The 22870-nt window shown below is 53.6% G+C and overlaps 1 protein-coding gene across 4 annotated transcripts; it reads left to right on the forward strand.

The window, feature by feature from the left end:
- Window positions 1-834: 834 nt before the first annotated feature.
- NLGN3 (neuroligin 3) lies at window positions 835-22542 on the forward strand. 4 transcript variants are annotated; one of them, XM_025466127.3, is made up of 8 exons: window positions 835-993; window positions 3695-4348; window positions 4979-5038; window positions 9056-9115; window positions 10913-11062; window positions 16944-17129; window positions 19186-19975; window positions 20595-22542. In XM_025466127.3, exons 2-8 carry the CDS (start codon window positions 3892-3894, stop codon window positions 21436-21438), a joined length of 2547 nt encoding a protein of 848 aa, XP_025321912.1. In that variant the 5' UTR covers window positions 835-993; window positions 3695-3891; the 3' UTR covers window positions 21439-22542. The 4 variants fall into 4 exon arrangements, with proteins under 4 accessions (XP_025321912.1, XP_025321915.1, XP_025321916.1 ...); XM_025466130.3 differs by lacking the exon at window positions 4979-5038; XM_025466131.3 differs by lacking the exons at window positions 4979-5038; window positions 9056-9115.
- Window positions 22543-22870: the final 328 nt, after the last annotated feature.

The following is a 22870-nucleotide window of genomic DNA, read 5'->3' on the forward strand; positions in this document are numbered from 1 at the left end:
GGTCACTGGCAAGTGTCACATGTGCTGGTAAAACCGAGGATCAGCCATCAATACCCAAACACCAGAAAATAAAAAATAAAAATAAATAAAATCCCCCTTTGAGGTCCAGAACGCCCTTGCTCATATGGGACTTACCAAGTTTCAGAGTTGTGTTCACAAGGAACAGATCTCCCCGGACAGGGTCAAGGCAGATGTGACCAAAGCTTGCTTCTGATCTGTTCTATCCAGACAAAAACATTCTGATGAGCTACAGGGTTAGGGGCTCAGCTGAGATAAGGGACACTCAGGGGGACTTACAGTGGTGGTGGTGGGGGCTAAATGAATGGGACAGGTGCACCATATACAGAAACATGAGACATAAAGCTGGATCTGGAGGGGAGAGCCTGAAATGGTGGGACAACTGGCGTGCTGTCTGACATGCCCCAACAGAAGCAGCAGAAAGGAACAACCGTTGACTTTTGGGAGAGTGACAGGACGAGAGCAAAGTACCCCTACCCCTCCACTGGTTGCTGCTTGCCTTGTGCGGGTGCTGAGGAGGGGAGAAGCAAGGGATGCTGAGCAAGGTGGAGGCTTGTCTTCTGTAGAGTATGACTGCGGGCTCTTGCAGACAGCAGTGCCTCAGTTTCTCCCTTTGTTTCAAGGTTTTGAGCTTTGCAGGTAAAGTTTGAGTTAAGCTGCCCTGGAAGATCGCCTGTCTTCATTTGAGCAGGGTGTGTGTGAAAGGGAGAGAGGGGGTGAGCCGAGTGTGCTTGAGCATGGGAGGAATTGGGCCATGCCCCAGGACTTGAGCCATCTCTGGCACAAAAGGAGTTAATGGCAGGGACCGCGCCCCCCCGTGTCCGGGCACGCGCAGCGCGCCCCCTCGGTGCGCGGGCACAGCAGCCAGGCTGCCGGAGAGCAGATCTCGGGGATTCAGGTGCGGAGCCCTTGGCCTGGAGGCGATATGGGTGGTCCGCGGCCCGGTTCAGTCGCTCGCAACAGCCCGGGGAACAGGTGAGGCCGCCTGCCCCGGTCTCTCATCCTCCAGCTGCTCATACCTTGCTCCGATCCTATCCCCTCCCAATCCCGGGCTCCTCCACTCCCCAGCCAATGCTCCCCATCCTTCTCAACCCCCATGTTCTCCATCGGCACCCCTGACCCTCCAATCCTCCTCCGCTTTGCTTCTCTCCTCCGCCTCCTCCCTGAATCCCGCATCCCTACCATCGTCCCACCCGTGGTCCCTCTATTTCCACAGCCTGGCCGCATGCTCATCAAAATACCCCTACTAAGTGCCCCCAGCCCTATTCCTGTATTGCACATTGCCAGTCCCCCCTCCCCCGCAGTGCAGCCCCATCCTTTTTCCATCATAGCATCTCACAGCCAGGCTCCCTCCCCCACTCTCTGCAGCCCCCTCCCCCCAGGCCTTTATCCTATCCTCCCCCATTCCAATGCAGCTTTGTCCCCCAATACCATTCCGAACCCGTGTAGCCCCCAATACTGCAGTTCTCCATACCAGCCCATTCCTGCACAATTCCCCTTGCCCAATACTGCTCCAGCCCCCAAAGTACCCCAGATGCCACTCTAATCCCCAGCATTGCCGCCTCCCCTTGTCTTCTCCCAAATTGCAAGTTGGACCAGGATGGAGATCTCGGCCTTGGGGACTCACAGTGGGTCCTAGGGTACAGAGGGCGTTTGGGGGTCGGTGGATTTGTCTAGGTGTTCACGGGGGAGGGGCTGCAGGGAATTGACTCAGAGGGGACCAGTATTTGGCACTGAAGGGTTACTGGAGAGGGAGGCATCCCGAAGGGGTTAATGGAATTTGTGGGGAGGGGCAGCACCGAGGGGGTTAATGGTATGGGGGGGGTGCTGGCGGGGAAGCCGTGTGAATGAGCGGTCTGTGCCCCAGAGTTGCCATGGAGACGGTGAATGGGGGGATTGTGTGAACTCAGCTGCGGACTATCCCCCCCCATACACACACACACACACACACACACACACACACACACACACGCTCCCTTCTGCCCCACCTCCCTACTCCTACCCCTTCCTTCCCTTTCCCCTCCTCCCACCCCCCCACCCAGGTGCATTCTGGGCAATGTCTGGGATCTAACCCCCGCCCCCCTACTTTGCTCCCCATTTCCTCTGAGCCCCCATCCCTTTAGTGGTTTTGCCCGCCTTCCCTCCTCCTCCTCCTTCCCTCCCTCCTTTTCTTTCTCCTTCTCTCTCTCTAGCTCTCTTCCTCTCCCTCTACCTCTCTTGCCCTCCCTCTCCCTCCCTCCCTCCCTCTCTCTTCCTCTCTCTGTTTCTCCCTTTCTTGCTCTCTCTCTTACACACACACATTCTCATTCCCCTCTCGTTGTGGCCTAAGGCCGGGCGTTCCCAATCTCCCTCCCCCACCCCTTCAGCCAGTTCTTAAAGGAGCAGGCCGGCAATCTTGGAAGGCGGGAGAAATAGGGAAAACTAAATTGTATCTGTGTGCGTCTGTGTGTGTGTGTGTGTGTGCGCGCGTGCACGCACGCAGTCTTGCACGCGTGTATGTCTCCATGCAGCAGTGTCTGTGTGCACCCATATGTATGTGCTGGCTGTATAACTGTATGTTAGAAAGCCCGTGTGTCTTGAGTGGCTATTTCTGTCTCTGTCTCCACCTATGTGTCACCATTATGCTGTAGTGTCTCTGGATATTTACCTATGTAGTATGTGTGTGATTATATTTCAGTGAGTCCCTGTGTGTGTCTCTGAATGTATTTCTCTGTGATTCTCTGGCTCTGTGAGGCTCTCTGTCTCAGGATATGCGACGATATGAGGGATCACTGTGGGTTTGGAATATATGTCTGTGGGAGTGAATCACAGTGTCTGTGATCCTGGCTTGGTCTCTCGCACTCCCTTTTGAGTCTTTGTGACTTTATTTCCATAGGTCTCTGGGTGTGTGTCCCCCACACCCCGTTGTTTATTTTACACTGGCTGAGTATTAACAATGCCTAGGGTGCTAGGCGGAAGGAGGACTGAAGGAGGACTACGGTCTCTGCCTCAGTTCTGGCACTCGGTGTGAATTAGAGATATCCCACAGAAAGGACCAAGGCTTAAGAATTTGGGAGCAGGGCTGAGGAGCAATGTACAGGGGCACAGGAGGGTCTAGGGACTCTGGTGAGTGGCCATCCTGCTACCCCTCCACCCCACTGCCTGCCCTGGTTGCTGGTGAGGGGGTCTCTATGTGGGATGCTATGCCTATCTGCCAGTTTTTCCTATTTCTGACTTAGAACCCCTGAACGAGGTTAACAATCCTACCCTTTTCTGGTGTGGGAGGTCCCCGTGTGGAGTAACTGGGGCCAGGGGTCTAGAGAGTTTGCTCCGGAACCTGAGCCCCCCTTCCAGTGTTCCCCGCCTCCTGCTTCCACAGGCTACTCTGGGTCTGGCTGACCCCAATGAGCTCCACTGGCTGAGGAGTTGGAGCTGGGGACTGGAAACTTGCAGTGGCAGCAACTGTCACTGTGTCAATCCCCTAGGATCTTCTGGGCCGTAGCAAGGCACACAGACTGCTTTTGATGGGCAATAGAGATCATCTGTGGGCCCCTGGAACGCCAGGCCGGGCATGGGAAAACTCTCCTCACTGTGGGAGGACAGCCCAAGCCCAGCGGAGGGGGGGGACAAGGAAGCAACTCCCCTTAGCCCTCCTCCCAGACCATGTCAGGTGACGCATGCTTCCCTCTCTCCACAGGCCTGTCTGGCCCTGAGGGAGTCCCTTTCTGAAGCTGTGGTGCTTGGACAACCTCTCTGCATTGCTGGGGCACCTGTAGGTGTCCCCCGAGAGCTCAGTCTTGAGGTTCAAGTCAGTGTGGCCATGAAGGGGCTGCCTGTTGGGCTGATGCTGTGACCCCGGAGTCTGCCTTTCCTGCCGGTCCCCCTGCCCGGAACATGTGGCTGCGGCTTGGCCTGCCCTCGCTGTTCCTGAGCCCCGAATCCACGGTTGGCCGGAGCCTGTACCTCACCCTGTGGTTCCTCAGCTTGGTGCTGAGGGCCAGTACCCAGGCCCCAGCGCCCACAGTCAACACCCACTTTGGGAAGCTGAGGGGTGCCCGGGTACCCTTGCCCAGTGAGATCCTGGGGCCTGTGGATCAGTACCTGGGGGTGCCCTACGCAGCTCCCCCCATCGGCGAGAAACGTTTCCTGCCCCCTGAGCCACCCCCCTCCTGGTCGGGCATCCGGAACGCCACACACTTTCCCCCAGTGTGCCCCCAGAACATCCACACGGCTGTGCCCGAAGTCATGCTGCCTGTCTGGTTCACTGCCAACTTGGATATTGTCGCTACTTACATCCAGGAGCCCAATGAAGACTGCCTCTACCTGAATGTCTATGTGCCCACAGAGGATGGTGAGTGCTGCGGCCAGGCACTGTGCCTTCCCTGCTTCCCGCCCGCCCTGTTGTGTTTGTGGCTCGCATGTGGTTGTGTGTGTCCTGCAGCATGCGTCTGTCCGTTGTCTATGAAGATGCTTCTAACCATCACTCAGCTTGGCCTCCCCATTCTTCCCTCCCCCAGCATTGTCTGAGCTCCCGTGTGTGAGTGACACTGTTACCAGGAGGAGCCTGGCCAGGCCTGAGAGCTTTGATGGATCTAGGGCCTGAGTGCTGGATGGGGGTTCCCTGGGGGAGTATGGGTCACTGCTGGCAGCTGCCCAGGATGCTGGCTCCACCAGGCCCCCCTGTTGCCATTCCACCTGCTTTGAAAGGTGGTAGGTCCCTGTGGCCAAGGGAGCCGGGTGTGGGGGGGGGGCGAGGGGGGGGTCGGCCTGGTGGGCATCACTTAGATACCTCCTCTTTGGCTAGCTGATGCCTCCTCCCGCGGGGGTCACACTCAGGTAAGTGACAGAAACAAGGAGATGGTGGGACAGGCTCTCTGCCATGTGCCGCCTGCAGAGCAGCTCTTGGGGCCTGGGGGGATGGGGGTGCATGCCCCTGAGCAGAGGCCTCCTGTTATTTTTTAGTTTTTTATTCATTTTACAGTAAAGCGGATTTCCAAGGAATGCGCCCGAAAGCCCAACAAGAAAATTTGTAGGAAAGGAGGTAGGTAGCGAGCCGGCGGGGAGGGAGAGAGAGAGAGAGGGAGGGCTGCCTGCCCACCTGCCCTTGCCCCTGAGGACCCAGCCTTCCTTCAAGTAGCCCAGGCTCAGGGGGCGGTCGGTGAGCAGGCCTGAGCTCCACCATAGCCAAGGGCCTTGGCTGCTTTGCAGGGAGGATTTGGTGGCCTAAGGCAGGTTCAGAGCAGAAGCCGCAACCCCGTTTCTTCCAAATTCCACACTAACGCATGTGCACAGAGCCAGTGGTTTTCTCTGAGCCACCTCAGTGGAGGGGGTGGAGGTGGGGGACTCTAGACAGCCAAGTTGGAGCCAAAGGCCTCTGCCCTTTTCCCAACAGGGAGCCACTGCTTCATCCCTATGTACTCTTTCCTGAGTGCAAAGTCTAGACTCAACTTTCCAGCCTTGAAGTTTAGACCAAAGTCACCCTTGACTCCACCTCTGGCCACAGCATAGCTGAGTGCCCCAGGCTAGTCTGGTGGCTAGACCTTGGGGGTCTCTGGGAACTATGGACTCTAAAGGAGGCACGAGATCCTGTATTTTACATTTACCCTCTTGCTGGGAGGTGTCTGTTCTCCTTGCAGAAATAATTCTTCCTGTTCAAATACCACATCATGTTTTCTGCAAAGCACTTTTCATACTTAGCTGTAAAATCCTCCCCATGTCTCTGGAAGCTTGTAAAGCAGGAATCAGTTTCCCAATTTTACGGATGAGGAAACAGGCCCAGGGGAGTGACTTGCTGCTGCTCAAGGCCCTGTGTTGGTCGGTGGCAGAACTGGGGCCAAAACCCGGGTCTCTTGACCCTCAGGGCGGTGTTCTTTCCACTGTAGCACGCAAGGCTCCCATCTGGTCATTCCCACCTCCCCAACTCTGCAAACAATGGTGAAATGTGGATGGGCTGGGCCAAATTGGAAATAGTACCAGCTTAAGGAATAGGTGAAAAGTCACAGCCTGATCCCTACAACCTTTTGGCAAGATTGGGGTTTGTTTTCCTTTGTAATCGTAGGGCAGGCTTTCCCTGAGTTGGGGTTGTCAGGATTTCCTGCCCGCATGGATGCTCCCTGCTGAGCAGGAATCTCTAGGGGACACATTCCCAAAATCCACATGGAGTGTGTGTGTGTGTGTGTGTGTGTGTGTGTGTGTGTGTGCGCGCGCGTGCGCGCGCTGAGTGTTGTTGATGCACCCGGAAGCACCCAGGGGGGCCTGCAGCTCTAGGGACAGTGTGAGGTCCCACACTCAGCCTAGGACCTCACATGCTGTAGGCGATCAGCAAACACTTGTCCCACAAGAGTGGCATTGCAGAAAGAGTATGGGTCTGGGAACCCCAAAGCCTGACAGTCCCACCTCTCTTCCGCTCACAGTGAGACAGACTTTAGGCAAGCCCCCCCGAGACACACACACACACACACACACACACACACACACACACAAAAGGACTTCCACTTTGGCCTCTGAAGATGGTAGGGGGACCATTCCAGCCTTGACATTCCATTAGCCTGTGAATGAATTCAGGAAGAAAGTCTCTTAAGCCTGCTCCTGTGGGTTACTTGCTTGAAGGGTGTGGGGGTGTGCTGCTGGGAGAGAGGATGACTAGACAGTAACTATTCCTAGGAGGAATCATCTCCCCAGGGTGCCAGTGAGAGCCCAGGGGAGTCCAGTCCTCAGAGTTTGGCTAGAGAGCTGACTGGAAGCTCCCCTCAACTGCAAACATTTGCCTATCAGGATCAGTGACTGTGGGCAAGGCCATGTGCTAGGCACTGTGTGCTAGGCAGGGCTGTTGGAGGGGTATGAGGTAAAGGCACAATTCAGGAATAATGGATAAAGTCTTCATCGCTACTCTGACGAAGCTCCTGTCCTAGGATTGAAACTAAGCTGGTTCAGCTGAGCCCCACAGGCCAAGTTGGGAAGTGAGTTCCAGACAGCTTGCAGGGAGGGTATTTGGTAATTTCGAGGCATGGCTCAAATTAGTTCCCTATCCAGGGCCGGTTGGCCATTCAGAATGGAATTTCTGACCCCACTTCTGGGGCGAGAGATATCCTATCTGCAGCGGTTGTTAGGATTGTGGTGTGCATAGGGTAGGCCTGGTCCAGATGGACCCTGCAGCAGCACAGTGTGGGGACCAGGGATGGTGGTTGCGCTGGAAGGAGCAAAGGCATCTGCGCAGAAGAGGTCACAGATGAGGCCGGGACAACGCAGCAACCCAGGGATGCTCCTGGCGGGGCAGCAGGGGAACAGAGGGTGTGTGTGCAATAGGGACCCACTTTCTAAGTCAGTGCCCTTGGGAAGTGAGGGATTTCCGGGGGAGGATCTGCCCCCTCTCCCCACTTCCACTCCATCAAGTTGGAGGGAATGCATGTTTTGGATGAGTACTTGCCTTCCGCCGGGCGGGGGGGGGGGGCTGTCCATTGTGCCAGCCATGATGCCACAGGCCCCACGGCATTTCCAAGGGCAGTACTGGCAGGTGTTAAGACGGTAGGTGCCACTGGCGGTTCGGGAAGCTAGAGGCCATTCCTGCACCTCGGGCCCAGCTCTTGGCCTACTTGAAAAGCCATTTTGTAATATGAGGGAGGCTCCTGTTTTGATTAATAGCTGTAAGGGAATTTAGTCACCAGTGACCAGACCAGCTGGGAAAGGGGGCTATTTGCTGCCTCCAGGCTGAGAGTATCTGGTGTCACAGAGCAGAGGGTAAGCCCTGGGGTACTGGTGGAATGACCTCTGTCTCCCCACTCTGCCCAGCGTCCAGGCAGCAAGTCCTCTTTCTCCACAGCCATACCCAAGATGCACCTATCATCTCCTTAGAACAGGAAAGAGAATTGGTGCCAGCTTACCCACAGGTCCTCAATGTCTCTCTTCTCTCCTCTGGGTCCCTTCTTTTCTCTCCTTCCCCCCCTTCCTCTCTCCCTCCACCCCACGCTCCACCTTTTTTCTCGCTGATTCTTTCCTTCCCTTTCCCCCATCCTAGAAAGGTGGTATGGTGCAGTGGAAAGACCATGGGCTTTGCAGTTGAGCAGACCTGGGTTTGAATCTTACCTCTAGTGCTTCCTGGCTGTGTGATCTTGGGCAAGTCACTTTACCTCTCTGAACCTCAGTTTCCCCATCGGTGAAACAGGAATAGAGACAGTACTTACCTCATTGGGGTGTAAGGATCAAACAATATGGCAGCAGTAGAGTGTCTGGCACATGGTAAATATTCGGTATATGGTAGGAGCTGTTATTATTATTTCTCTGTCTACCCCCCTCTCTCTGTCTCTGTCTCTCTCTCTCCATCTCTCTCACGTCCCTCTTTCCTCCTCCCCTTCCTCTTTTCCCTCCCTCCCTCTCTATCTCTCTCTAGATCTCCGGGCAGTGCTTGCTGCTCTTAGGCCTGGTTCCTGGGAGCAAGAACCCCATTTGCCATTAGCCAGAGCAGGGGGCCCCAACGAGGAAGACCAGAGGCAAAGCTTTATCTCTTATTTTCTCCTCTGGGAATCAGGGTCAGCTGAGGCCCCACATTAGCCTTCCTACTGGGCCCAGGTAGCTCAGGGCTGGGGGCCCCAATCCCCGTCTCTGCCCTAATAGCTCACTTCCATATCCAACATTCTGGCAGTGCCACCTGTCACCCTCGGTGGCTGCCCCTGCTCTCCAGCTCAGCCTACCAGTGTCCACATTTGCAGCCCCCTTCCACCTGGGAGCAATCCTGTCCTTGCGTGGGCCTCTGGCTCTGCCCTGGCCCGTATGCTGCTCCCTCCGGGAAGGTAGCTGATTGAGACGGGCTGTTGGGGACAGGGAGGCAGGGCAGGGAGGTGCAGGGAAGCCAGCACAGCAGGGGCCTGCAACACCATCATCCTGATGAAGGTCTGGGCCTCAGCCCACCCATTCCCTTGGTTCTTGCCATCCCTCCTGCCTGTCCTGGGCCCAAGCCCAGAGCTGGCTTGCTGGGCCACACTGCAGTCATGCTGTTTTTGAATTCTCTCTCTGTTTTGTTCTCTGTTCTGTGCTGTTGTGTCTCCCCGTGTCTGGTCCCCAGGATCCGGCGCTAAGAAACAGGGCGAGGACTTAGCGGATAATGACGGGGATGAAGATGAAGGTATTTGGGGGCTGCAGGGCGCGGCGGCTGGTGCATGGCACAGAGCCCCTCCCCCTCTCGATGGGGAGAAGCCCCGTCTGTCTGTCTGTCCGTCCGTTGGTGTGTTTCTGTTCCTATACGAGGCTGTTGGGCTGTTCATCCATCTTTGGCCTGGTTGGCCACTGGGCGTTCCGGGGTGATGGACACAGCTGGCGGGAGCAAGAGACCACGAGCAGAGCCAGGGGGCAGGCCTCCTCCTCGCCCCAGTCCCCTACCCCCATCCTCTGCCCTCCAGTAGCAGCAGGCACTGACAGAGACAGCTTCCTCCCCCGTCTTCTGTGGTTCACGGGCACCTGCCCCTACTGATCAGCAGGGAGAATGGAGAGAAGGCAGAGCAGAGGGAAGGCTGGGAGAGGCATGAAGGGAACTGGATGATGAGGACATACCTGTGTTTCACTGGCAGAGGAGACACTTGTGTTTTGCGGGGAGACTGGCTCCTGCGAGAGGGGCCCGGCAGGATATTGAACGAAGGAGTGAGGCAGTGACAACCCAAGGGGCTGGAGATTAGCACCACTTAGAACCTCCCCAGCCCCCTCCCAGAAAGAGAGACCTGTCCTCGGGGTCAGGGGCCACAATAGGCTCAGGACAGGGCCAGAAAGGCTGTGGGCTAAAATGCTGAGGCCAGAACGCCACGGCCCAGTCCATAGATGGTATAAGATCCTCGTGTGATGCTTGAACCAGTCTTCCTTCCTCCTTGGGAAAACAGGTTGTGTTTGCTTGGCAACAGAAAGCATTCCCTTTTACCTCCTTGCCCTGGCCCTGGCCCTGCCCCTCCACCCCTGGAGGTGCCAAACAGCTCAGGGGGGCCCCCTCTCCCCCCTACCCACCCCTTGCTGGTGGCTGGTAGGGCTGTGCTGGTGAGGCAGAGTGGTGGTCCAGCTCACACACTGAGAGGCTGCAGGTAGAGGTGGTCAGGCCGGGAGCCTTCTCTTGACTGCCCAGCTCCAACGCCACTGTACTGCCTGGGCTTGGGAGCAGCCGCTTGGAGGTCTCTCAATGAATGGCCTTTGGGAAGGCTCCATCTTCATCTTAATGCTGACTGGGGTGGGGGTGGGGGATGGCGAGGCAGGGGTCTCTCTCATTCTTAGTTCGGCCTCCTCCTCTCCTCTTCCCCATCCCCAGTGCTTCCAGTTAAGTCTGCTTGATGCCCAGGGAGAATGGGGTAATTGGGCACATGGCTGAGAAACCATGTCACTTAAGGTCCCCCACACCCCGTCTCTGCCATTCACTCCCTTTTATCCACAACCTTCCTTGTTCTCTCCCGTGCCACCCCTTACTCCCACCCTTCTTGTCTCTGTCTGCACTGGGGGGGCCAGCTGCTGCCAGTGGCCGTATTTCCATGTAACTGGTCTAGTCTTGGGGGTTTCAGGGCTCCCCAGCCTCTGCTCTCTGAAGCCATGTCAGGTCCCAGGACTCCTGGGTGCCCCGGGGCAGGGACTCACTTGATCCAGCTAAGGAGACCAGGCCTTCCTCTTCCTCCCGCTCCCTGCCCAACAGGTGTGGCTGACTGCCTTCAGCTGGGAGGCTGAAACCAGAGTCTTTAAAAACGGCGCTGAAGTCCTCTGGCCAAGTCTCTGGCCCACACTTGAGTCCAGGCTGAGCAGCCCCATGAGTCCTGCCCTCAGAGCTGGTGGTGGTGTCCTGGCACCTGGGATAGCTTTGCTGCCCACAACCCGTCCCCCGCCCCGGCCAGGGCTGGTGGGGGTGGGGGAGGAAGGGCATCCTACCCAGCCTGTTTCTCACCCCTTCTCCTTGCAGACATCCGGGACAGTGGTGCTAAGCCCGTCATGGTCTACATCCATGGAGGCTCTTACATGGAAGGGACGGGCAACATGATTGATGGCAGTGTCCTGGCCAGTTACGGCAACGTCATCGTCATCACCCTCAACTATCGGGTTGGGGTACTAGGTATGGTTCCCTACTAGGTGCCTAGAAGGAAGACTGAGTCCTTATGGAAGGAGGAAAAAATGCTGGGGATTTAATGCTGGCCTTGGTTCTCAGCGGATGCCAATGACCTAGTCAAATGCCATTTGTTATCACACAGTCCCTACCCAAGTGCTGGGAGCTTCCCCGTGTCCCCAGGCCCTTTCCTGGAATGTTTAGCTGCAACTGGAAACTCAGTTCAACCTCCACACCTTCTGTTAAGTTTCAAGCCAAGTCACTGCTTTCAGATTTTCGCTTAGCTGAGTTTTGCAGGGTCCATTAATTTTCTAGTGTCATTCCCCTATCACTACCCTCCCAGGCCCACATCCCTAAAAACCCCACACATACACAGATACTCCTTCTAACCTGTCACATATCCATATGCTCACATACCCTCACATGGCCACACATCCATGCTGCCCATGCATACGATTATTTCTCACCCCACAAATACACACATATACCCATACACATATAGAACCCCCCAAAATCCACATCTACAAACTGCCTCTCACATACGCACATTCCCCACCACTCCATAAACACTCCACACAGTTTTCCCCCCACACATATCCACATACTATATACCTCTGTACACTCAACATCTGTACCCCATATGTACACAGATTTCTCGCACTGCCCCCATTCCCATATATCTCGCCCCTCTACATCTCTATAGGCACGGCTACACCCATACACATTACACATACCCACATATCCCCCTGCACACCTCACTTCCTCATTCACTCCAACACCCACATACACACATATGTCCCTCAACTTCCCCATGTAAACACAAGCCAATATTCCCCCACCCTATGCATATGTATCCATATTCGCATGTCCACATCTCCCCACCCAATGCATATACAAATACTATAACACACCCCTCATATCCCTGCTTCCACGTCTACAATATGTGTCCCATGCACCACACTTACATATCTCTCCACTGTATGCACATACCCATGGACCTCCTACATGTATACCCACAATCCCACATATATGTGCACACATGGACACTCCTCCCAATCAGAGCTTGCATATATACATGCAGAATGCATATGTACATAGCCCCCCAGCCAACAAACACATACACATCCATATATCCCTGCTTGACCTCCAGATCCATCCATGCACATACCCCCACATTTGTACATAGCCCACACTTACCCCATATATATATACACATGTACAAATGTCCACTACTCTCTCTGTGCCTGTATCCCCATATCCTCCCACCTCATTACACGAATGCACTCCCACATATACATGCTTACTTCTCAAATGCTTCATCATATATACCTAGCTGCCCTTCCCTACACATCCTCTCTCATCTGCCCACTTATTTTTGTGATGTAGGCTGCCCCTCTGTGTTGTCTCTTCCTGGATGACTAGGACTGCCTATCTGTGGCCAGGGTCCTGAGGTAAACAAGTACCTCAGAGAGGGTGACTCAACATACAGGGTCTTACTCCCTTTCAGACACTCACCCAGGCCTCCGAGGGCACATGCAGCCATATGGCCCCATAAGGACATGAAGAAGATAACTTGTCCAAAGAGCTTGTGTCTTCTAAGTTCCAGTGGGCGGGGAGAGGGTGGCTATGCCATGCATCAGGGCTGGAGGCCTAGATGCTGGACCAGCAGCCACTTGGCCACTTGGCTGACAGGACCTTATTTTAATTTGCTTTTGAGTGTATTGTTTTTGCCAGCTCTACTTCCAAAGACCCTGGTACTGCATGTCACTTCTAGTGCCAATTATGAACACAGAAAGGCAATCTTTTCTTGACTTACCGTTATTACTCGGTGGGCCAGCAAGACATGTCTTGGGGGTTCAGGCTGGAGAAATGATATTCCGTGAAAACAGCGGAGCCCATGTCCCTTCAATGGCATCTGGATCTCAGGGATGAAGTGCGCAAGACATCTGGTGGGCTTGGGTCTCATGGTTTGGCCACTGTTCCTCTATCTTTCCAAGTTGCCCCAGACCTCCCAGCGAGGCTCTCTTGAGGGTTCTGTCCTGTTGAGGAAGTGGACCTGAGTCTCTGACAGTGAAGGGGAGGTGAAGGGGGCCTTAAATCCATAAGCTAGCTGCACAGTTCCTGGAGAGTCAGGAATATCCACAAGTAAGCTCACACAGACACCCAGCCACACATACACAGTAGTTAAAGGCCAGAAGGAATTTTGCGACCTTATTTTGTTAGTGAGAGTGACATGGCTGCTTTAAAAAGTGAGACATACCAAGCTCCATTCTGTTGGTTTTATTGGAAAGCACTAGAGAGTACTAAGAATGCACTTTGGTTTTCAATGATTGGACCAGCTAGGGATGCAGGAAAAGAAAGAGAGGAGGAGCTGGGGCGGGGGGAAGAGGGGAGAAAGTGAGAAGAGAAGAGGAGATGGGATGGAGAGAGTCAGGATGAGAAGCATCACTGTGAGAGCTGTGGGTTCCGTAGAGGCTCTTGCCAGGGAGTGCTCACTATGGCATCCTGGTTTGCTGAGTACTTGATAACCTTCCACTTCTCTAATCTTTAAGTTTCTCCATCAGAAGTTTCTGACCTTTGGGAGAGTCTTGGACCCCTTTGAGATTCTAATAAAAGCTATGGACTCTCCCCCAGTAAAATGGACACACACACTCAAGAAGTTATAGAAATGGTTCCGTGGTCACCACCAAAAGTCATTCAGGGAGCTCAGGTTAGGAACTGCCCCCATCCCCCTCCTTTTATAGCCTCCTCTCATTTGGATAACCAGCACAGAACATCTAGGAGCAGGAATATTATTATTTGGGCCTCAGGTGTTAATGATCGACATATTGCCCAAACCTCAGAAGGAGTCATAACCTGAGATTTGGTCAGAAGTTCCCCCACCACTTCCTATGTCTCCTTCACTGCCTGCTCTACAACACAAATGTAACCAATAAGCCGCTGATTAGATTCTGGGTCCATGCAAGATGTTTTTGTCTCTTGGTGCCAGATGTAGAACATAGATCTGTCCCTGACACTTGGGGCTTTTGCCGTGTTGCTGACACTTTGTTGTTTTGTGTCTTCAAGCATCCCAGATCAGGCGGCCAGTTTGGGGTCCCAGTTGCATGCACATTCACCCTCCCTTCAGCTTCTCTGGAAGCACTGAGCCCAGAAAGATGATCTACTCTGAGGTGCTTCTTTGGACATCTTGGGTGATTCATTTATTTGGAGAATGTCACAGGCCAGTCCATGGATCCCATCTTATTATTTGAGGAGCATCCCCACAAAACACACTGAGCTGGAGACCATCCAAAGAAAGGGACCACAGCAGGATCCCAGATGTAGATATCCCTGGGGCTGAGGAAGTAGGGGCTTGCCAGATTTTTATTCTGGGTTCCAGAATCTAATCCTACGTCTTTGCTCTGGTACCCTTCAGGCAAACCAAAAACCTGGTAAATGTTAAGCCTTGAGTGAGAGATCTGTGGTTTGGGGACAGTGTGCCAAACTCCCTCATCTTCTGTCGATGGGCACCTTATGTAGATGGCAGTATAGACCTGGGTTCAGGGAGACTGTCTCAGATTTCTTCTGACAGTTTAAGGAGTTAGGCAGTTCAGCTCTCAGTGTCATGTGGTTTCTGTGGATGGCTGAGTTACTGGGGAACTAGCAGCAAATGACTGCTCTACTGCACTGCCAGGTTTCTGTGTGCTCACGGTCGATCACATTTGCTGGATCATGTGCCCGAGCCTGTTGAATATGGCACTTCACACAGGACTCTTGTAGTAGGGGATGGTTGACAGGGCATCATCCGCATGCTTCAGCGCCTCTCATCCCAAGATCGGTGGGAGCTCGGGGAGCTACAAGTGACAGTTGACTCCTCCAACCAGCCCTTTCAGGCCTTTGCTCCTAACCGGGGGAATCCAGACACATTGGAGAAATCTCCCCTACTACATCTGGGCACAGGCTCCTCCCGCTGATGGGACAGACACACTGATACATTTCCCCTGCTGCTACCTTGGCTCGAGGCTGAAGCCCCGGCCACTCTGGCTTCCATAAGAGAAAAGGGAAAGAAAATATGGAGGAGGGAGAAAGGAAGAGAGAGGGGACAGGAGGGCTGGGGGAAGCACATAGTGGTTTTTGCCGGAAGGTCTCGGGCTTGGACAGCTGGGTTGGATCTTGGTCAGCAGACTTTTGAAGACTTGCAGCAGCGGCTTCAATGTGTGAATGGGCCCGGCAGAGGAGAAGCTGGTTCCCTTGTCTGGAGGAACAAGGGCTCCTCCGTTCATCCTCATTCAGGCTTTCTCTAATTCCTTCACATTTCCTCGCCTGAAGAGGGCTTGTGATTGAGTCCTGAGAGGAATAACTAAGTACTTTACATACTTAACTGCACCAAATGTAAATTAATAACACCCTTGAAGAGGGTGAAACCCTTTTCTTTCATGGAAGCTAGAAGCAGGAGGACCTGAGAAAGACAGGGATGAGGTCTTGGGCCTGCTGGAGTCTGTTCGAATCCAGCCTCTGCCCATGGGCTGCCAGGACTGCCTGAGAGCTCTCCGTGAGCTCAGGGTGCCCAGACATGGCCTTGCAAAAACTTGATCCCAGGTGCTGTGAACGAGCTCGTAAACATGGAGTCAAAATAGACCGATCTAGGTGTGGGTTTCCAAGGTGTAGGAGCGCCATGACTCCCACCTGGAAAGGACCCTTCCAAAAGCCTAGGGCAGGACAAGATAGAGCCCTTCCATGGAGCCTAGAGATCAAGGACGAGAGATGAAACGAGGCAGCGTGATCAGTCTGAAATGGAAGCAGGGTGTGTGTGTGGTGGGGGAGGAATATAGGACATCTCTGTGGGATAGCCAGCAGGTGGGCGGGAAGGTAGTCTCCATGGTAGCAAGTCTCCACAGCAGCAAATCCCAGCAGGTGGGCGGGAAGGTAGTCTCCATGGTGACATGTCTCCTCAGCAGCAAATCCCAGTGGGTGGGCGGGCAGACCTGTTTCTCTGGTAACACACTGCACTGACTTTCCCATTTCTCCACCAGATGAAAAAGATGGTCTAACCCAGTGGTTTTCTAACTTTAGCAAGCACCACATCACCTGAAGAGCTTGTTAAACACACAGATTGCGGGGCCTCCTCCCCAGAGTTTCTGATTCATTAGGTCTTGGAGGAAGGGAAATGAGAACCGGCCCTGAGAATGAGAGGTAGGGGCCACTCGAGGCCCTGGAATGAGGTGTAGATGGGCTCATTTGCAGGAGAAGGGCAAGCAGAGCCTAGGGATTGTTGCCTCTTGGGATCCTCACTTCCCTCAGAGAGAGGAGGAAGGGGAGAGAGAAGTAATTATAGACTTAGAGAGTGCGGTGCATATTAGAGATGCTTATGTTCGTTTTACCCTGACTACAGCCCTTTGAAGTATTTTTATATTCATTTTACAGAAGAGGAAACTATAGCCCAGATATTTTAAATAACTGGCCCAAGGCTATGTGACTAGTAAGAGGTAGAGTCAGGACTCGAACCAAGGACCATCTGACTCCAGAGTCCCTGCCTATTCCACTCTGTCTTGCCAGGGGCTAGGGTAATGTCCCGGATAGCACATCCGGGGCCTGGCCATTTGCAGTTCCTGCAGCTTAAGTCTCCTAGCTGGAGGGTCCCCCTTGAATAGTCTGGAGACCCCTTCCTCCAAACTGGAGAATGGGTGGGTGGCAAGGAATTGATCCTTCCTATATTGATGGTGCTGGAGCTTGCAGAAAGGAGCTATGGTAGAGGGTAGCCAGGTGGAAAGAACCACACTGCATGCCCATCCTCTGTCCTCATGCCCTCCGCCCCCACCCCCGCCGCCATCCCCAGTCTCCTGCCTGCCATTATAACCCAAATCCCCCATCCCTCTACCTTCACTGTCCTCATGCCCTTTGTTGAATCCAGGTTTCCTGAGCACCGGTGATCAGGCTGCCAAGGGCAACTATGGGCTCCTTGACCAAATCCAGGCCCTCCGCTGGGTGAGCGAGAACATTGCCTTCTTTGGTGGTGATCCCCGCCGTATCACTGTCTTTGGCTCAGGCATCGGTGCATCCTGTGTGAGCCTCCTCACTCTGTCGCATCACTCGGAGGGTGAGTAGCATTTGGGGCAAAACGTGAGCTAGCAAAGTGTCAGCTGCCCACCCTGAGCCTCAGGTCCCCCGTCTCCCCACCCCAAGCTCCAGAGTGTCCAGGAGAACCAGCTAGCCCTCTTCTAACAGCTTGGCATCCCTTTGGGGAGAAGTGGAATAGGAATGTTCCCCTAGGAGAAGAAGTAATTCTCCCCTTGTGAGAGAGGGAAAAAGAGAATCCCGTTTATATCTTGAGAAAGCAAGATGCTCCTTCTGTCATGATGGAAGTTGGATTTGGTTGAGTGGGAGTAGAATGTGTCTCTGAAGGGACAGTGGAGGGTTTTTGGGGGCAGGGCAACTCTTTCAGTTTGGGAAGGACATGTGACTTCAGGGTAGAGATCTAGGGTGGGAATTAGTTTTTAGGTGTAAGAAACACTCATTCTTTGCCTTTCTCCCTGAAGAACAAGTCTGTACAGGAGAGAAACTGTCCTTAAGTGGGGAGATGGGTCGGAACAGTGAGGATCACTAACCTGTGGGGTGGGCTTTTTTTCTGAGGGGCAGCCATCTGATAGCCCACACCAGACTTCCTCCCTATACAACCCCTAAGGGAAGACTCTCATTTTTAGCCCAGACGAAAGCCTCTCTCCTTGCCATGGGTCCCTCTGCCAGTGACTCTTCAAGGGAGCTGAACAGGCCCCTTTTTTGGCACAGCAGGCAAAGTTCTCTTCACCTCTGGGCTCTAGAGCACATTCTTCTCCGAAGTAAGGAAATCTGTGAGAGAGGACAAGGTAGTTTTGCTGGAATCAACCCTGTGAGTGAGTGATATTCTCACAGGAAGACTTCCAGTCCCTCTTTGAAGAAGGCCCGTCTCTCTGAGAGAGACAAATCACCCCTATCTGACCTAGACATTCTGCCTCTGTCCCTCCAGGGACTACCCTAGTGAGGGAAGACCAGGGTGAAATCTGCATCACACTTTAGAATGTGTTTCTAGGTGACAGGAATACTTTTCTCCACAAAGGGGAGGGTGAGGTGACCGTCTGTGAGGGCGCCCCTGTCTGAAAAGAGGAATAGCACCTCCTCTGGTAGAGAACTATTTCCTTGAGAGGAGAAGGCCTTTCTTGGAGTGCTGCCGTATTCTGTCTCCCGAGGGGCCTGGCTGCTGTAAAAAGTTGTTCCCTCTGTCTTTCTGCAATTGATTCATGGAGAATAATTTTTTGAAAAGCAAGGCTTTCTCTTAAGTAGTAATCTATATTTCTCTCCCTCTTTTTCTACCCTTGCAAACTGCCTTCCTTTTAGAGGAAAGGAATTGTATACTTGAGGGCCAGATTATCCCTTACTTGGGAATGTTGGGGCCAGGGAGAGCATGATACCATTTTTTTTCCCCTCAGGGGAGGTAGGGAAGAAGAATAATCCACTTTTTGAGTTTGGGGGACTGGCTCCCTCTTGGCTTAGGAAAAAACTGGATCTGAGGCATCAGTAGTTTCTGGAAAAGGAAAGTCTCTATAGAGACTACACCCTGGAAGAGCGCGTTCCCCGAAGACTTTGAGATCCCAAGGCCTTTGCCCTCAGGAATCTTTCCCCCAAACTCCCAGAATGTGAGGCTCTCTCCTGCCTGCATTTCTCATCTCTCATGAAAAAGACCCCTTTGTGGTGGAAGCGCCAGCTCCCTGGTGGTATGCTGGCACAGAGCTGGGCCCAGCTGGGCAGGAAGCAAGAAGGGAAGACAAGGAGAGATAAAGAGAGAGAGCAGAAGGAAGCTGATGTCTGGGACCCAAGGGGTTAATTCTTTCTGGCACTTCCTTAACCCCCAAGTTACCAACCATCATCCCAGAACAAGGAAGCAAGAAACAGGCAGGGGATAAGTCAGTGCAGGGGCCCAGCAACCCCTCCTCTGGTCCTGATCCATCATCCCAGATAAAAGGTTTCTTCTTCCTTCATAGCTTCTTTCACCCATAGGGCAGCCTCAGTGACAAAGGAATGAGGAGGAAGTATTTGATTTGCCCCTCAGAGACAGGTAAGAGAGGCCTAGGCTGTGGGTGACATGATGGATCTGATCCGGGGATGCCTATCTTCTGTAGGGCTTTTCCAGAGGGCCATCATCCAAAGTGGTTCTGCTCTGTCCAGCTGGGCTGTGAACTACCAACCAGTGAAGTATACCAGCCTGCTGGCAGACAAGGTAGGCTGTAACGTGCTAGACACAGTGGACATGGTGGACTGTCTTCGTCAAAAGAGTGCCAAGGAGCTAGTAGAGCAGGACATCCAGCCAGCCCGCTACCATGTGGCCTTTGGCCCTGTGATCGATGGGGACGTCATTCCTGATGACCCCGAGATTCTCATGGAGCAGGGCGAGTTCCTCAACTATGACATTATGCTAGGGGTCAACCAGGGCGAGGGACTCAAGTTCGTGGAAGGGGTGGTTGACCCTGAGGACGGCGTCTCTGGCACCGACTTTGACTACTCAGTCTCCAACTTTGTGGACAATCTATATGGCTATCCTGAGGGTAAGGACACCCTGCGGGAGACCATCAAGTTCATGTACACAGACTGGGCAGACCGTGACAATCCGGAGACCCGCCGCAAAACACTGGTGGCACTCTTCACTGACCACCAGTGGGTGGAGCCCTCGGTGGTGACCGCTGATCTGCACGCCCGCTATGGCTCACCCACCTACTTCTATGCCTTCTACCATCACTGCCAGAGCCTCATGAAGCCTGCTTGGTCAGATGCAGCTCATGGGGACGAAGTACCCTATGTTTTTGGTGTCCCTATGGTAGGCCCCACTGACCTCTTCCCCTGTAATTTCTCCAAGAATGACGTTATGCTCAGCGCTGTCGTCATGACCTACTGGACCAACTTTGCCAAGACCGGGTAAGGAGAAAGTGGGGGTTGTGCTTCTTTGGGACCCCAGCATGTCCTCTCTTCTGTTCCTCTCTCTAAACATCTTCTGTCATCTTTTTAAGAGATATTCCCCAAATCCTGCCTGGTAACCTCCTCACCCCCTTCCTACTTCCTCCTTTTGAGTCTTTCGTGCCATTTCTTCCCTCAAAAATTTTGTGGAGGCTCAGAATTAGCTAGCATTAGGACCAAGCAGCCCTGGGAGTTACTGGCAAAACTATAGGATTCAAAGTTAGATGGTCAGAGGCCGAGTGAAATGGAAATAAAGTACATTCATAAAGAGCCTTTCAAGGGTTCTTGGAAAAATTGGGCTGAAAAGTTTGATGGATGCTTGATAGCATGTGAGAAGAAAAAGCATCTATAGCATGACCTTACAGGTTGGGCACAGGGAAGGATGAGACCATTTCCATGATGCCATAGCAACAGGCAAAGCGGAGGGGCATGGACAGAGGAAAGGGCCCTGAATAATGATGGAAATGTGGGAATTTATGGGCTGGGGAAGAGGTTTAGAAGTGGGTGTGAGAGGAAGAATTCTGGGCCTTTTGCTCATCCAGGTAGAGTGGTGACCCCAGATTTCCATGTGGTATTTCAGGGATCCGAACAAGCCGGTCCCCCAGGATACCAAGTTCATTCACACCAAGGCCAACCGCTTTGAGGAAGTGGCCTGGTCCAAATACAATCCCCGAGACCAACTCTACCTTCACATCGGGCTGAAACCAAGGGTCCGCGATCATTACCGGGCCACTAAGGTGGCCTTCTGGAAACATCTGGTGCCCCACCTATACAACCTGCATGACATGTTCCACTATACGTCCACAACCACCAAAGTGCCGCCCCCGGATACCACCCACAGCTCCCACATCACCCGCAGGCCCAACGGCAAGACCTGGAGCACCAAGCGTCCAGCCATCTCCCCTGCCTACAGCAATGAGAATGCCCAAGGGTCCTGGAATGGGGACCAGGATGCAGGGCCACTCCTGGTGGAGAACCCTCGTGACTACTCCACTGAATTAAGTGTCACCATCGCTGTGGGGGCCTCCCTCCTGTTCCTGAACGTTCTGGCCTTTGCTGCCCTCTACTACCGCAAGGACAAACGGCGTCAGGAGCCCCTGCGGCAGCCTAGCCCTCAGAGGGGAGCCGGGGCCCCTGAATTGGGAGCTGCTCCTGAGGAGGAGCTGGCAGCATTACAGCTGGGCCCCACCCACCATGAATGTGAGGCTGCCCCCCCCCATGACACACTGCGCCTCACTGCACTGCCTGACTACACGCTGACCCTGCGTCGCTCCCCTGATGACATCCCACTCATGACACCCAACACCATCACTATGATTCCCAACTCCTTAGTGGGGCTGCAGACATTGCACCCCTATAACACCTTTGCCGCAGGGTTCAATAGTACTGGGCTGCCCCACTCACACTCCACCACCCGGGTATAGCTCCAGCCCAGAGCACAGCCTATCTCCCGGCTCCTTCCCTCCCACACCCACGGACACATGCACACACAGACACACACACAGAGACACGTATGGACATATATGTATACGCACGCACCCACGCCCGACAGCAGACCCACCTGCACAAACATAGACAGATGTGGACATGCACCCTCATGTACAAAAACACAAATAAGGAAGTAAACCTGAACAAACCCTTCAAATAGGGACGCAAATGAGTCTTTGGGAAACCGAGGACCTGTGGAACAGCAGCTGAAGCCAGCTCCTTGAGCCTGATCACAGACACTTCTGGGGGCCTGAAAGCACCAGCTGGACACCCCCTTGGTGCTCGCCTTCCGCCTCTCTTGGAACTGCACCACCGACCAACTCCAGACTTGGGAGCTTTAAAGAGCAGAGTAGCTCTTTCTCCCCCAGACTTGGTCTTTTTTCTGGGTCTTGTTTTTGTTGATTTTAAAAATAATTTTGGAACAAATGCCTCTCCAACCCATGAGCGCAAAGAGGCTCCAGAAGGGAGGCTCCAGGCCTATGTCTGTCTGGGTGTGGAACCCCCAGTGCTCACACAATCCAGTCAAGGAACATGACCCCCGCCCCCAGGAAAGAAACGGATTCAAGCAAGACCATGGGGTAGAAGGAGGAAGGGGCTACTGCTGGATGGGATTGGAGGGCCATAGGGGAGAACTCTCCAGCCATCTCTGTGTCCCTGTGGAGGGCTGCAGAGACTGCAGGGTGACCTGCTTTCCCCAAAGGCCAGGAGTACTGGCCTGGCTAGACCAGGGGACCCTATATTTGGTGAATGAGGTTCTGGTGGAGACCATGTCATTATTGGGCCCCTGAGTGTAATCTGGGTTCTGCCTCTGCCCTTGGGGTCATGGTATCAGAAATTCGCCCCATTTTCTTTACAGAGTCTCTTTTGTGTCTGTCATTTCTCTTTCAAAAAGGCAGTGTTTTTTGTTGTTGTTGGCTTTTTTTTTTTTTTTAAAGAAAAGTTCTTAAAACACTAACGGAAACCCATGGAGTTTGTCCTTTGTAAAAATTTTAAACACAGTGTCTTGATATAAAAATAAAAAATCCAGTTAGCACTCCCAACCTGCCTCCCTTGCACAGGCCTTGCCCCAACAGACCTCCCAGCAGGGCGCCCCTGCCGGCTAGGAATTCAGCCTGCTTCTGCATCTTGTGCCTTTAAGCTGAGTCAAGCCCGGGCTATACCCTGCTGGGCCCCACACACAGGTCTGTCCAATCTTAAGCAGGTTGCTGTCCCCATAACCCTCTGCCCCACCCCCCAAAGCTCTGCTCTGGATTCCTGCGGCTCAAGCCTTCTCTCAGTACCCTGGGCCTCCTAATGAAATGGCAAAAAATAACACTTCCTCCTCCTCCTTGCCACTTCAGCCTGTGCAGCCTCACACCACCACTGTGG

This window comes from Canis lupus, chromosome X, assembly GCF_003254725.2.
Source record: "Canis lupus dingo isolate Sandy chromosome X, ASM325472v2, whole genome shotgun sequence".
Lineage (NCBI taxonomy): Eukaryota > Metazoa > Chordata > Mammalia > Carnivora > Canidae > Canis > Canis lupus.

Excerpts from the sequence above, each read along its gene's own strand:
- NLGN3 (XM_025466127.3), top strand. The coding sequence starts at position 3,892 with ATGTGGCTGCGGCTTGGCCTGCCCTCGCTGTTCCTGAGCCCCGAATCC. Across the intron at positions 11,063-16,943 it reads CTATCGGGTTGGGGTACTAG|GTTTCCTGAGCACCGGTGAT; the intron begins GTATGGTTCCCT and ends TGTTGAATCCAG. Across the intron at positions 17,130-19,185 it reads TCTGTCGCATCACTCGGAGG|GGCTTTTCCAGAGGGCCATC; the intron begins GTGAGTAGCATT and ends TATCTTCTGTAG.